Below are 11,508 nucleotides of genomic sequence, written 5' to 3'. Positions count from 1 at the left end.
CTCTACCCTATATACGACTAGCACCCCTCCACATTCAGCTTATAGCGGCAGCCAGGAAAAGAAAGGAAAACATCTTCTGGCCTCTTCAGCAAGTGTAACAAAAACTCCCCAACCTGGATCACTTTCTGTGCCCGTAACGACCCGTAAAGGTTACATGAAGACGAACAGGGAACCGATGAGGCAGAGACCCATGGTCATGAGGCCGAGACCAGGAGCGAGGCTGAGACCACTGGCGCGGGCAGGGTTCGACGGCTGAGCACCACCAATAGGGGGCGCGCTAGCACCCGGCATACCGGGCATGGGCATCGTCATACCGGGAGCCATGCTCATGCCGGGCATGTTGGGCATACCGGGCATTCCACCGCCACCGGGGGTAGTCGGGGTTCCGGCAGGAGGCGCAGGGGCGGGCATCGGCATCGGCTTAGGCTGCATGGTACCGCCTCCGCCACCGGTGCTGTTACCGCGGCTACCTCCACCACCAGTTCCTTGACCAGCACCAACGGGTCCGGCGTTCGTAACGCGGAAGAAGTTACCGGCGACAACCTTGTCTGAGAGACCAGCCGCCATGAGGCCGTTCATGACGTTGAAGTCACGACGGCTCTGAGCCGCGCCGGAGAGGGCCATCAGGCCTTGCTGCGTAATCATCGTGTGGTCGACCGCGACAAAGGTGTATCTATGGCTGAGAGGCTCTCTCGCGGGCGGGTTGGGGCCAATGTACGGCGCCAGAGCGGCTGCGTTCATCTTGTTCTGCATGAGGAACACCTTCTTGGGCCCGGCGGTCGTGTTGAGCGTCGTCGGGGTATCGGCAGACATTAGACCGGTCTGCATCCAGTGGAGGAGAGTTCCGGTCTTGGGAGGTTGGTTGGTCGGGACGTCGATATCCACCATTATCACTGCATACTGGCCCTTGAGCTGCTGCTCGGTCGCAATTGTGGGTTGCGTCTGACTAGCTATTGGGTTCTTGTTAGGTTGACCTCGCTCTTTGGTCTCGACCGTGTGAAAACTTACAATCTCTAGGCAGGTTCACGCCATCCAGTGCCGAGATGCCTCCGTAAGAAACAATTAGGGGAGTGTTTGATTGGGGCATAAAGCCCATGGGCGTAGCGGCCGACGTCAACGTCGCCGCCGCCAGGACGGCAATAGCCTTGGACAACATTATTAAGAAATATCTTGAAGGAGCGGACAGTAAGTCGCTACTGTGTTTAGAATCGAAAGAAAGAAAGGAATGAATAAGAACAACACGGCCAAGCGGAAAGACCTGGCTCAACCACAACGTCGTTTAACAGGAAAGAAAAAGAGTTCAGGCCACGCTCATCTTGCCTTTGAGCGACCTGCCCAGACATTATCTAGGGCGCCTACTCTTTTCGCCTCAAGTAAACCTTGGGGGTCATCCGTGGGTGCGGAAACATTGTCGATCCAGGGTGAAACGCAGTCTTAGCACTATTGTTACAAGACGCAACTGCCTGCTGCATGAAGCATTGGCCCGCGACCACACTTCCTGGGCCTCGGGAGATGCGCGTCGATGGACGGGGAGAGCCTGTACCTGGATTATGCAGGGTTGTCCTTATTTGAACTTAACAGGAACAAGCTGCGACTGCATGTTGCGACATCGCGCCCAGCCGAGGGATCGTGAGTTCTCCGCCCTCTGTCCGCCTTGGGTGTTTGCTTGAAATAACGATACACCATGCCGAGATCTCCAGCATTACCCCGCTACTGCCTTCTGTGCTCTATATCCTCCCAAGCGACCCCGGGAAAGGCCCTTTGAACCTGTCCAATATTGCATTGGCAGAGTCTGTGGAGATAAAGGTTGGCGATCATTTTCGCTGGCTGGAGTAGTCAGCTAAGAGATGGGATGCTTATGCGACGCCGGCATAGTTTCTGGACTTAACCCGAGGTCTGTGTGTTGGGGATGCGCCCTTACTGTCTTCTCCTAGAGACTGGCCATTGCGGTCAAAGCCAATCACGTTGTGTTGAGCTGGGCTCCGGCTCTCTTCCGTGCTGATAGTTGAGTGTAAGCCAATGACAAAAGTCCCCGTGACTTGCGAGATCAAAAACAACAAAGAATGATCTTTTCTGCTACGGCGCTCCCAAGAAATGGGGAAACGGATGCAGCCGGCCTGGCTTCAAGGAATCCATGTTGACCTAGTGGCTGGCACAACCCCGCCACTGCGAGTACTGAGTTGCAGGAGACCATGAAACATCGGCCTTTTGTTTCCGATGCTCGGCATCCGGAGTCTACCAGTGTCTTCGCCAATGGCCGTCCGGAACGTATAAACCCCAAAAAGGACGCCATCTGAACTTCACCACGAGGCCACAGGCTGCAGAGGAGATATTGCCGGTGAATATGTGCGCAAAGCCCAAATTACTGCTCGTCGGTGATCCAGCGGGTGATCCGGCTTATTGCGCAACAGACTTGGTTCAAGGAGGGAATTTAGAGGTGAAAGTGAATCCTAAATAACTGGAACTGACCCAAATCCGGATAGGAATGAGGCTCAAGCTTGTCTCACCTACCAATGACCTTTTCAGCAGCAAAATCGGCGTCAATGAGTCGTCAAGGCAAGGCTTGCCCGCCTAATGCGCCTCAGAGCCACGCCTATGTTGCATTCATATAATCAGCACCAGAGTACTGTGTGAACGCAAAGGTTCCGCGTGGGATGCCGACATCGTCAAGTTGCTTTTAGTGGTGATAGGAATGGTGCCTGGCCGTGGTCTATTGGCTTCAGCTGATCGACTGCGCAACACCAGCGATGGGAGTTTGCAGGAATGATCGTCCACCGTCGTCCTCTCATGAACACCCTTCTGCCACCTTGGATGAGCACAATGTGATTTGTCGCCGCAAGAGTGTTTGTCTGCTCCAAGAGATCGACAATGCGCACAACTCAATGGGGTCTCCCAGCCCGAACACTAATGCATTCGTACACTTTGGCTTTCTACGAGCGAACTCACCGTCCAACTGGTTGGAGGACATGATAGCCATGGCTGAACCACGATGACCCTCCGATTCCCTCAATTGGTAGCAGGGTCTGGGATGACTGATATACAGACCAAACCTAGACTTAGGTATTCGATGGTCTGCGGCGACTCAGAACACTCCGGCAGCGGGGTTGGTGGAGGATCGGCAAAAGATCGACCTGGGCTGTCGATTGTTGTAAGGCGAGACAAGGGTCCTTTAGGTAAGATCAGACGGGAGTTATCGTGACACACGTTGATGGATTCGACGGTCGTCATCCTCCTTCCCGTCTGCGTATTTGCTAGACAAGTCGTATTGTAATTCGTCGCGACTACGCACGTCTTTGCTCAGGAACGCAAGCGTCTGAACAATATTTCTCGGGCGGTCGATGCCGTGCCTACTCCCTTGGAAGTCCAGTTAGCATCCCAAGATCACAATCTCATGTAGACAGATTTCTCAAATACCGTGTCAGATCTGATGTGTGGTGGTTTCATCTGAATCATGTGCCCAACGTCGTTGTACGAGAGAGGAGGAAATCAACCGTGTGTCACTCGGAGGGGTTGATGTGAGCACAGCAACAAAGGCATACCTGCTTCGCTTTCGCGCTTGGAATTGAGTGAGGAGCTTAGGAACCTTGCTGTAAGTAGGCAGTGGGCGTGTTGGTACATACATTAGAAGGGCAGCCTTTCGGCCGGAACGAAGTGGGTGATATCGTATGCTGCACTACATCATCAGGATGCGATAGGAGGGAGAAGTTTGCCAAGCCCACTGATTCACCTAAAGTGGAAGTATGTGGGTGGAAGGGCCATTTTAAGGGCTTGTACAACCTTCCACGTTGCGCTTTTCTGACGATATGCCACCATGACGAGTTGGGAGAGAAGGACGCGCCGTTTGTATGAGCCATTAGTCTGGTGTCTCTCTCATTTTTCTATCCTGGTTACGGCAAGGACGATTGCCCGCGTGTCCTCTTGACCGACACGTGCAAGATAGATTACCCTACATAGGTGGTTTTGGTCCTTAACGTCACTTCGACCACTGCAATGTGCATTGAATTAGAGACTATCACCAGGATGTGAAAAAGTTATTCGGCAAATCATCATACCATCAAAGGAAAGTTCAATATGATGCACCTGGGCAGGGACTATTTTGTAGTGGGTTGAGAATGATGGTATCACGTAAAATAAGCTAATAGTTATCCCGTTTGCTGCCGAAGGCTTATACCACCTGCTGGGCTTTTCGAATTCGAGAAGATTCAGGGATATATCTGGTACTCTACCATTTGGGTGGCTTGCGTTGGTATGCCTCAAGGAAGGAGCAAGTAGACCTGGTTATCTCTCAAGAATGACTTCAATAGAGCCTTTTATTGGTCCACGGTTGAATGGTCACTCACTGATCCGAGTATCGACCGGTCTTCATAGGGGTAGTGCCGATTTCCGAGGTCAGAGTAAGAATTGCATACTCGAATGCTCCAAAAATTGCCTTCCCTTTTTAGACTTGTGTTTCGGTAATCATAAACTCGGCCACGCTAGAGTCGTACGTCTACTTACTTGAGATACAAAGACAACCCTCCTTGTGACTTGTTCCTCATACTGAAGAGATGTGCTACGCGATGGCAGGCTATGATAAAATGAAGACTTTTATCAGCTCCGGGGGCAACCACCACCACATAAACCATGCAACTGAGCAAAACCACCCTCGTGATGTGCTCGCTTGGCCCAGACCTTGAGTGAAATCCCTCTCAACAAGGATACGACCGTCAGGGTATGATGATAGTGGCGATTTAAATAGGACGATCAGCCAGCTTTCCCGCCACGCTCGCGTGCTTTTCAAAGAACGGATAGGCAAACACACCACAATTGCTTCGTCGAAATGCCGTCAAGGTTGACAATCTGACGTGAGTCGAAATCCACTGGTAAGAGCACCATAGGTCTCCTCTCACAAAGGATTAAACTCTAGATGGCTCAAGAGACTGCTCCAAGAAATCTTAAGGTAAGATTATGAGAGTTAAACCATGACGAAGAATCGCCAGTCACCACGCCCTCCCGCCCTGGGCGACACCCACTTTCATGATCAACTATAATTGGATCTGGGGGCCAGAATGACGGCACAGGCGTTGTTTAGTAGGACCATGAGGTCCTCTAGGTTACACTTACAACAACGCCTGATTCACTGACCGGTACGGCGTGGTACACCTCCGATAGGATTCTAAAAGTCTGGGGCAGTGAATATGGAGCACTCCTCCATCGCAACCTTTTCTTCCACGCTGAAATCCGCCTACGTTGTGGCCCGAATTGGCGTGATAGTGACGTACTATGGATCATAACAAGGAGAGAGACTGAAAACCAACAAGTCCCCAACGCTGATATGATATAGTAGACAGACGGGTCAACCGCCACAGACCCCTTTTGCTGCGAAACACGCACATCGACCATACAACCCTACTTGGACCGCGGCCGTATCTCGATCTCGATGTTCGGTATTGAGATGTAAAAGACGCTCGGTGCTCGATGCCTGCCCAAATTCTACCCGAGTCCCGTAGTTAACGAGCAAGCTTCGATATCGCAGAGAGGGTCGCGCGTGAGGAGTCGGAAAGGCCGTCAGGATGACGGAGGATCGCCGAAGAGCTCAGCGACAGCCAATCATTACTGGGACGGTTAGCGGCGAGGATCTCGTTGGACGACAAGTTCAAACCCCTTGGGCCCCAGTAAATTCGGACGCAGAGGTGCCGTAGAGTGGCGGGGGAAGGCACCGGGACGGTCAGAGAGGTTTTGGGGATCAAAGGGAGCAGTGGAAGAAGAGGACTCGGCGTGCTGCTATCTTCTCTGGCCCCAATCAGGCGGTTCAGTGATGCTCGAGCCTAGGACTATCATCGCTAAGTTTGAGGGTACGTGGACCTTGATACTCTCACGGTGGATCGGGGACTCGAGGTCGGGGCTCATCATTGTGGACGAGGCGTCGGCCGACAACTCTCTCAGGCGTAGAGGAAGCCATAGATGTCCGGTTGGGAACCATTCTCTAGAGGTAGTATAACATCATTCATGACGTTTCAGAGGATGTTTCCCCAGACCTCCACGACCCCTCGGCCTCCATCAAGGGCCCATCGCAGGCGAGATCGATGCCATTATGCGGGCCATTTGATCATACTGCGTGGTCCAGCCGTTGGGACGGCTCCTACCGTGGCCGAGAGTTGAGGACGCAGGGGCGAAAGCAACCCTCCTAGCTAGTACATATTTGCCAGCTGTAATTCAGGGGTCGTCGTTGAGTACCGGTATGCTGTCACAGACGACCATCCGCCCAAAGTAGGAGGATTGAGATCTGATTGTGTGTGCCAGCTCTTCGGGCATAGCGGCCGGTAGAGATGAGCTGAGGTGAGAGGCATGGCGTCATCACGTGTGATGGCATACCTTTGGCGGACGCGCAAAGAAACAGTTTCGTTCATATCACTTTGAGGTATGTGAGCTCTCCTTCTTTCTTGTGGTCCGGGTCAGACAAGAGTCAGGGTCTGGAACCTTGGCGCGGGCCTGTGTCTCCATTCGAGGCTGAGAGGAGCTCATAGAGAGTGTGGGTAGTCATGGTATGATGCAGGTGGCGGGAACTGCTTCATGGGTGCCCCCATAGTATAGACGGGAGGCTTTTTTTTTCTTCATTGTCAGCCGTCGTAAGGGTCGCACGATGATGAGAGAAGCTGTGGCAAGGGGTGATGCGAAGAGAGGGGGAAAAAAGAATCTAGCTCTCATAGCAGCTAGGTGTGCATGACAGACAATGCAGCAATGCTCGAGCGAAGCGAGACGGGAGCCGCATTCTAGCTAACAAACGTGCAAATCTTTGAAGATCTGAGAGAGAAGAGGGTTTCTCTCCGCCTCGTGGAACTCGGTCTAAGCGGGCTGTCGACGTAAAGAGACGTAGAAAGACGTAAGTTGTGGTGCTGTCCGTGGTGCTATGAGGTCGTCGCGCGTATCATTCCTTCCTGTGACGGAATGGACCAGCGTTTGAGCCTTTTGGGGGAAAGGGGGGCGTGTTTGTGGTGTGTGTGACGGAGCAGCTTGTCAAAACGTTACCAGGGAGGAAGGGGAGAAAATGGAAGAAAACGCTCGCTCCAACGTTTTGATTGGTTAACTAAAGCGAAAAGCAGGGGGGTATCCGACCGTCGGACCAGGGTGAGAAAAAGAGCAGCGAGTGACATCATAGGGCGCCGGGTTAGTGGCGCAGCGTGACTTCACACGAGACTTGATTGGCAAGACCTGACGACACACCAACCTCCAAACAGCTCCAACGACGTAAACTGAGGCAAGGCCGAACAAACTGAGAGGAAGGACGAGCTGCCTTCCGTCAGCCTTGACGTCTGTGTGTCCCATCCAGCCAGCCCCAAAGTCTGAATTTCTGTCGTCTGCCTACGGATGTACTCCCACTATTCGTACAAGCTACGGCCGGTTCGAGGTCTATCCGTCGCAACGGATACGTCCTGGCCACATGCATCCATCCATGGCCCATCCTCCATCCCTCCCCTGAGAGCATCCATCCCTTCTCGCGATCCCCCCGGCCGTCTATCTTACGTTACGGTTTACTGCGTATCGCGTACCTTCCGTCACAACTGTCTCGCCACGGTCGAGAGCGGCCAATTATGCTCCAATGAGGTTCTGGGCCATTACATAGCTTCCAAACGCGCAAACCCGCCGTTTCGGTTGCTTTCCTTTAGCGACAAAGTGTGTTTTCTTTCTTGTCAGATCTCCCCGGCCTTTCAACCCCAGCGTATATCGGAGCTTTAGTTCGCAGACCCCTGACGTCCTGGTAAATCTCTCACCCGAAGAGAAACGTCTCCAATTTCTCGGTGAGGGTCAGATCAAGACCGAATGCGGCCTACGGTACAATGAACCTTGTCTGCTCCTCCGTGACCCGGCTCCGTGATGTCGAGGGCCGGAATTTGTTCAGAGCTTCCTTGTTGCTGGTCTTGGCACCTTGCTGGCTTAGTGTTCAACTCTGAATAGCTTCGGCATGGGCTAGATCCGGTGGGACCAGGTCAAGTGTGGGAGGGCGTGATGGGGCAAGCCGCACGTCAAGATGCCCCTGACACGGGAATCATGAGAATCAGCGCAGAGGCCTCTGCTGAATAGGGTTGCCACCGAAGGGGGGAGAAGGGGGCAATTCCCATCCTCATCATTTCTTAGGGGAGGGGGGAATGGGAAATTGAGGCCCAAGAGTGCCGAAGTCAGTCTCGCCGCCATGGCAAATTTCTCAAATTCCCATGCCGACGGAGGATGGTGGGCATGAGGGCATCATGGGAATTTCCTACAGGTACGTCCCTGGCCCTTGGGCAAGCATGGTCACGATCTGGACAGTATTCCCACTAACACGAGGATCAAACCAATGATAGCCCTCAAAGACGGTGGGGACCCGGGAGGTAGCAGTTCCAAAAAGTTGCCGAATGGCTTCAGATTTGGCGGCTAGCCTTCCACACTCTTGTTTGGGATCCGTGCCTTCTGCCTTGACGGCATGGTGTCCGCGCCCCGGCACAGACCAGGGACGTCAAGTTGCACATAGTAGTGGTGAAAGGTGAAGTCTCCACTGCCCGAAAAGGTTGAGGGCGACGGCGGACGACCAGGGCAAAAAAGAAGGAAGGTGGGACACTGGACGGACCCACTGGCAGCAACGTCCACACCCGGGGTCCGGCCGACGCAGACGCTTCGGCCAATGACGTCTGCTCCACCCGCCGATCTTTGACGACAAGTCTTGCTTGGCTACTGCTTGGCCGCGCCGTTGCCAACCTTTCACTTCCCTTACACCACATTCCTGCTACTCTAAACAAGACAAGACTTACTACCGCCCATCTCTTTCCCGTCATTGACCTATTGACTAGGGAAGCTCTGGTCAAGTGCCAGTAGCGCCTGTCTTTAATGTGAACACGCTTCTTTTTGGCTGGCTTGTGACCCCCCGGCCTGAACCCTCATCGTCGTTCGTTCGCGCAAGCTGCTTGCTTGTGGATGGCGACCTAACCGTGAGCTTGCTTGCTTCCCCTGGACCTGGATGAGATAGACGTATCATGCAGCTGTGGCAGCACAATCGTACAACGAACATGCCGACCCTCCATCAGAGTTGGGGGAGGTTTCAAGCTTTCGATAATGCCGTCCTCCTGTAAGGTCATGGGGTGGCCAAAAAATCAAGGGTCCAACACACCTTTGAGCCTTTGGCGTCGGGATGGGCACGATGTTCGAGACAATCCTATTCGCTTGCAGTCTGGCCATGTCTATCTCGACGTATTGATGGGACATGGATCAGAAACCCCTCAAGCCTCTTTTTCTCAGGGTCTCCCGTCCAGCTCCACGCCCCGTCCGCCGGTCCAGAACCTCCAAGCGTAGGAAAGCGAAACGGAGAGGGGACTGATCGTCGCTGTCTTTGTCCGAGATTCGGGGGGCAGGTATTTTGACATGTCGACAGCTACTCCAAAGAAGCGCGAAAGGCAGAGAGGAACAAGCTGTGCTCCGTAGGTACGCGTGAGAATGTGTGGCCAGTAGGTACCGGTAGACATGCCCGGTGACTTTCGGTGTGGACAACTGATCAGCAGGGTCTTTCCGTTCTCGGCCACCTCCCGCACCCGCAAACCACCTCTCTTGTGCCCTGCAGTGTATCACCGTACCGCTTACTGCATCATCAGCCCTGTCCGTGGCAATAAACCCAGCAGTGGGCGAGGTCTGCTTGATTGGCCCCTTGCGCCTCGACCCCCGGCCCAGTTACGCCATATCGTGCAGGCCTCACCCGGGGGTACAGCAGAACGCTAAGACGCCGTCAATCACTGCCGATCCCTAGCGAATTGAGTGTAGGCGGGATATGCAGCAGCTCCTCTTTGCTGAGTGGGAGGGATGAGGGGGTGAAGAGGAAGGAACGGTGCCTGCTTTTCTCTCTCACTCTCTGTGCGTGGGCAAGTTGCTCTACTCTGCGCTGCTCAATCTCGTCTCTTCCCACACTCAGACCCCCTCCCCCTCGACCCTTGAGAAAAAGGGAGGGGGGGTGTACCTTAGCGTAGGTCCCATAGCTTGCAACATCCGCTAGTGACGGAGGACCCTGTGTTTTGCCTGATGGGCGACGTGCTGCTCACCACCACCACACACACGACCCCGTCCTGCCCAACTTTCCCTACGTCTGTGTTCACCTCTAGCCTTGCAGCGAGCCTTTTCGCCCCTCTTATTTTCTTTTATAAACCCAGGACCTTTCCTGCCATCCACCGTATTTCGAATTCCGTCGCATCAGCACCCAGCTTCAATAACAACAACTTCACACCGTTCTTAAATACATCTACAAATTTCTATATCTACCCAACGCTTCCATCACATCCAACTACCGGAAGCAATCTACCAACCCACAACTACTCCTCACACGCCTTAAGCCTCTCATCAGCGGCTTACTATTCAACAACACCACATATTGTATCTAAATCGCCTCCATGAGCCCTTCCACCATGCCCGCTCGCCAGGACGCCTACTCCGTCTCCATCCCTGTCTCTCCTCCTCCTCCATCAGATCTCTCCACCTACATGCGCTCGATGCACCAGCACACCAAGCGCCAGATGGAGGCTGCCAACCGCTCCTCTACGAGAAGATCTGGCGGCCGCACGAGTTACCCTCACAACTCTCACCACTCCTCATCCAGCCACGATTCATCGTATTAAATCATTTTTGATACACCATAATGGCTACTCCATTCATTGACCCTTTTCACCGGGTCTTCGGCTTATCACACCGGTCTTTTTATCGGCTTGAGAGCCTATTTTCAGCGACTGCGAATAGCAGACAACAGAATCAACTCGGTCTAGCATGATATTAGCGCGATGGAATCAGAATCTGGCAATATTAGCATTTGGCGCGAAAGAGTTTGCTTTAAGATGGCGGGTATTGTTTATAAGGGGAAACCCTCAGGCGTTGGTGGTTTGATGGTTATCGGGCAGCTTCACCCCGTGATGTCGAGGGTGATCATCCATGATTATGATAAGAACGAATAAATCATTACAATCGCTACAAAATCAATTACAACTTCTCTCACTTGTGATGTCTCATCATCTTTGCACCCCATAGCCGACCTTACCCAGAACTGCTTACAACTCTTCTGATGCGCATATGTCACAAAGGCCAGTTAGCATACGATCAATACATATCTTCACACCATTGTAAATTCATAACCAATCCTGCGGGGTACTGCAAAACAACATACTACGATTACTTCTCATACTCTTCCACCATCCCTCCACAATCTAGGACTTGCGACCACTTCCAGCAGATACTCCCTAAAAGGGCGGCCATCCTTTCCATCACTACTTGGAGCCACCAACCCTGCTACGATCGACGCGATCCAGACACCCAAACTCTGAATCGCGCAATCAAAGAAGAAACCCACAGAGAAAGAGAGAGAGAGAGAGAGAGAGAGAGAGAGAGCCAAGAGGTCGGTTGCATTACCGAACCTTGGAGTCTATTCACAAGCTCAACACACAAACGCGAACATGCGCGCGCACGCACACATACGCATCAGCTTTCGCAGCGCTGGACCTGTCAAGGTGGAAGATCGACAGTGGA

At 53.1% G+C, this 11,508-nt stretch overlaps 7 protein-coding genes across 7 annotated transcripts; 2 read left to right on the top strand and 5 right to left on the bottom strand.

Moving 5' to 3' along the window:
• Window positions 1-150: 150 nt before the first annotated feature.
• CLUP02_08008 (uncharacterized protein) lies at window positions 151-1,409 on the bottom strand (the record flags this gene model as incomplete). The annotated part of the gene is made up of 3 exons (XM_049287000.1): window positions 151-950; window positions 1,009-1,169; window positions 1,360-1,409. 3 exons carry the CDS (start codon window positions 1,407-1,409, stop codon window positions 151-153), a joined length of 1,011 nt encoding a protein of 336 aa, XP_049144143.1.
• Window positions 1,226-1,765, top strand: CLUP02_08007 (uncharacterized protein; the record flags this gene model as incomplete). The annotated part of the gene is made up of 3 exons (XM_049286999.1): window positions 1,226-1,386; window positions 1,477-1,629; window positions 1,693-1,765. 3 exons carry the CDS (start codon window positions 1,226-1,228, stop codon window positions 1,763-1,765), a joined length of 387 nt encoding a protein of 128 aa, XP_049144142.1.
• A 1,425-nt stretch (window positions 1,766-3,190) lies between these two features.
• Window positions 3,191-3,618, bottom strand: CLUP02_08006 (uncharacterized protein; the record flags this gene model as incomplete). The annotated part of the gene is made up of 2 exons (XM_049286998.1): window positions 3,191-3,354; window positions 3,492-3,618. The coding sequence occupies 2 exons, from the start codon at window positions 3,616-3,618 to the stop codon at window positions 3,191-3,193; spliced, it is 291 nt and encodes a 96-aa protein (XP_049144141.1).
• A 604-nt stretch (window positions 3,619-4,222) lies between these two features.
• CLUP02_08005 (uncharacterized protein) lies at window positions 4,223-5,962 on the bottom strand (the record flags this gene model as incomplete). Its single annotated transcript, XM_049286997.1, has 7 exons — window positions 4,223-4,274; window positions 4,341-4,429; window positions 4,498-4,552; window positions 4,802-4,902; window positions 5,104-5,285; window positions 5,495-5,772; window positions 5,859-5,962. 7 exons carry the CDS (start codon window positions 5,960-5,962, stop codon window positions 4,223-4,225), a joined length of 861 nt encoding a protein of 286 aa, XP_049144140.1.
• A 77-nt stretch (window positions 5,963-6,039) lies between these two features.
• On the bottom strand, window positions 6,040-8,172 carry CLUP02_08004 (uncharacterized protein; the record flags this gene model as incomplete). Its single annotated transcript, XM_049286996.1, has 12 exons — window positions 6,040-6,188; window positions 6,231-6,313; window positions 6,355-6,421; window positions 6,460-6,545; window positions 6,622-6,635; window positions 6,766-6,825; window positions 7,096-7,292; window positions 7,369-7,412; window positions 7,530-7,640; window positions 7,752-7,774; window positions 7,824-7,905; window positions 7,964-8,172. The coding sequence occupies 12 exons, from the start codon at window positions 8,170-8,172 to the stop codon at window positions 6,040-6,042; spliced, it is 1,125 nt and encodes a 374-aa protein (XP_049144139.1).
• Window positions 8,173-8,378: 206 nt separating this feature from the next.
• Window positions 8,379-8,789, bottom strand: CLUP02_08003 (uncharacterized protein; the record flags this gene model as incomplete). The annotated part of the gene is made up of 1 exon (XM_049286995.1): window positions 8,379-8,789. The coding sequence occupies one exon, from the start codon at window positions 8,787-8,789 to the stop codon at window positions 8,379-8,381; it is 411 nt and encodes a 136-aa protein (XP_049144138.1).
• A 1,596-nt stretch (window positions 8,790-10,385) lies between these two features.
• On the top strand, window positions 10,386-10,610 carry CLUP02_08002 (uncharacterized protein; the record flags this gene model as incomplete). The annotated part of the gene is made up of 1 exon (XM_049286994.1): window positions 10,386-10,610. One exon carries the CDS (start codon window positions 10,386-10,388, stop codon window positions 10,608-10,610), a length of 225 nt encoding a protein of 74 aa, XP_049144137.1.
• Window positions 10,611-11,508: the final 898 nt, after the last annotated feature.

Source organism: Colletotrichum lupini, chromosome 4 (assembly GCF_023278565.1).
Source record: "Colletotrichum lupini chromosome 4, complete sequence".
Lineage (NCBI taxonomy): Eukaryota > Fungi > Ascomycota > Sordariomycetes > Glomerellales > Glomerellaceae > Colletotrichum > Colletotrichum lupini.
The sequence above is the reverse complement of the archived record's forward strand: the minus strand, read 5'-3'. Positions and strand labels throughout refer to the sequence as shown.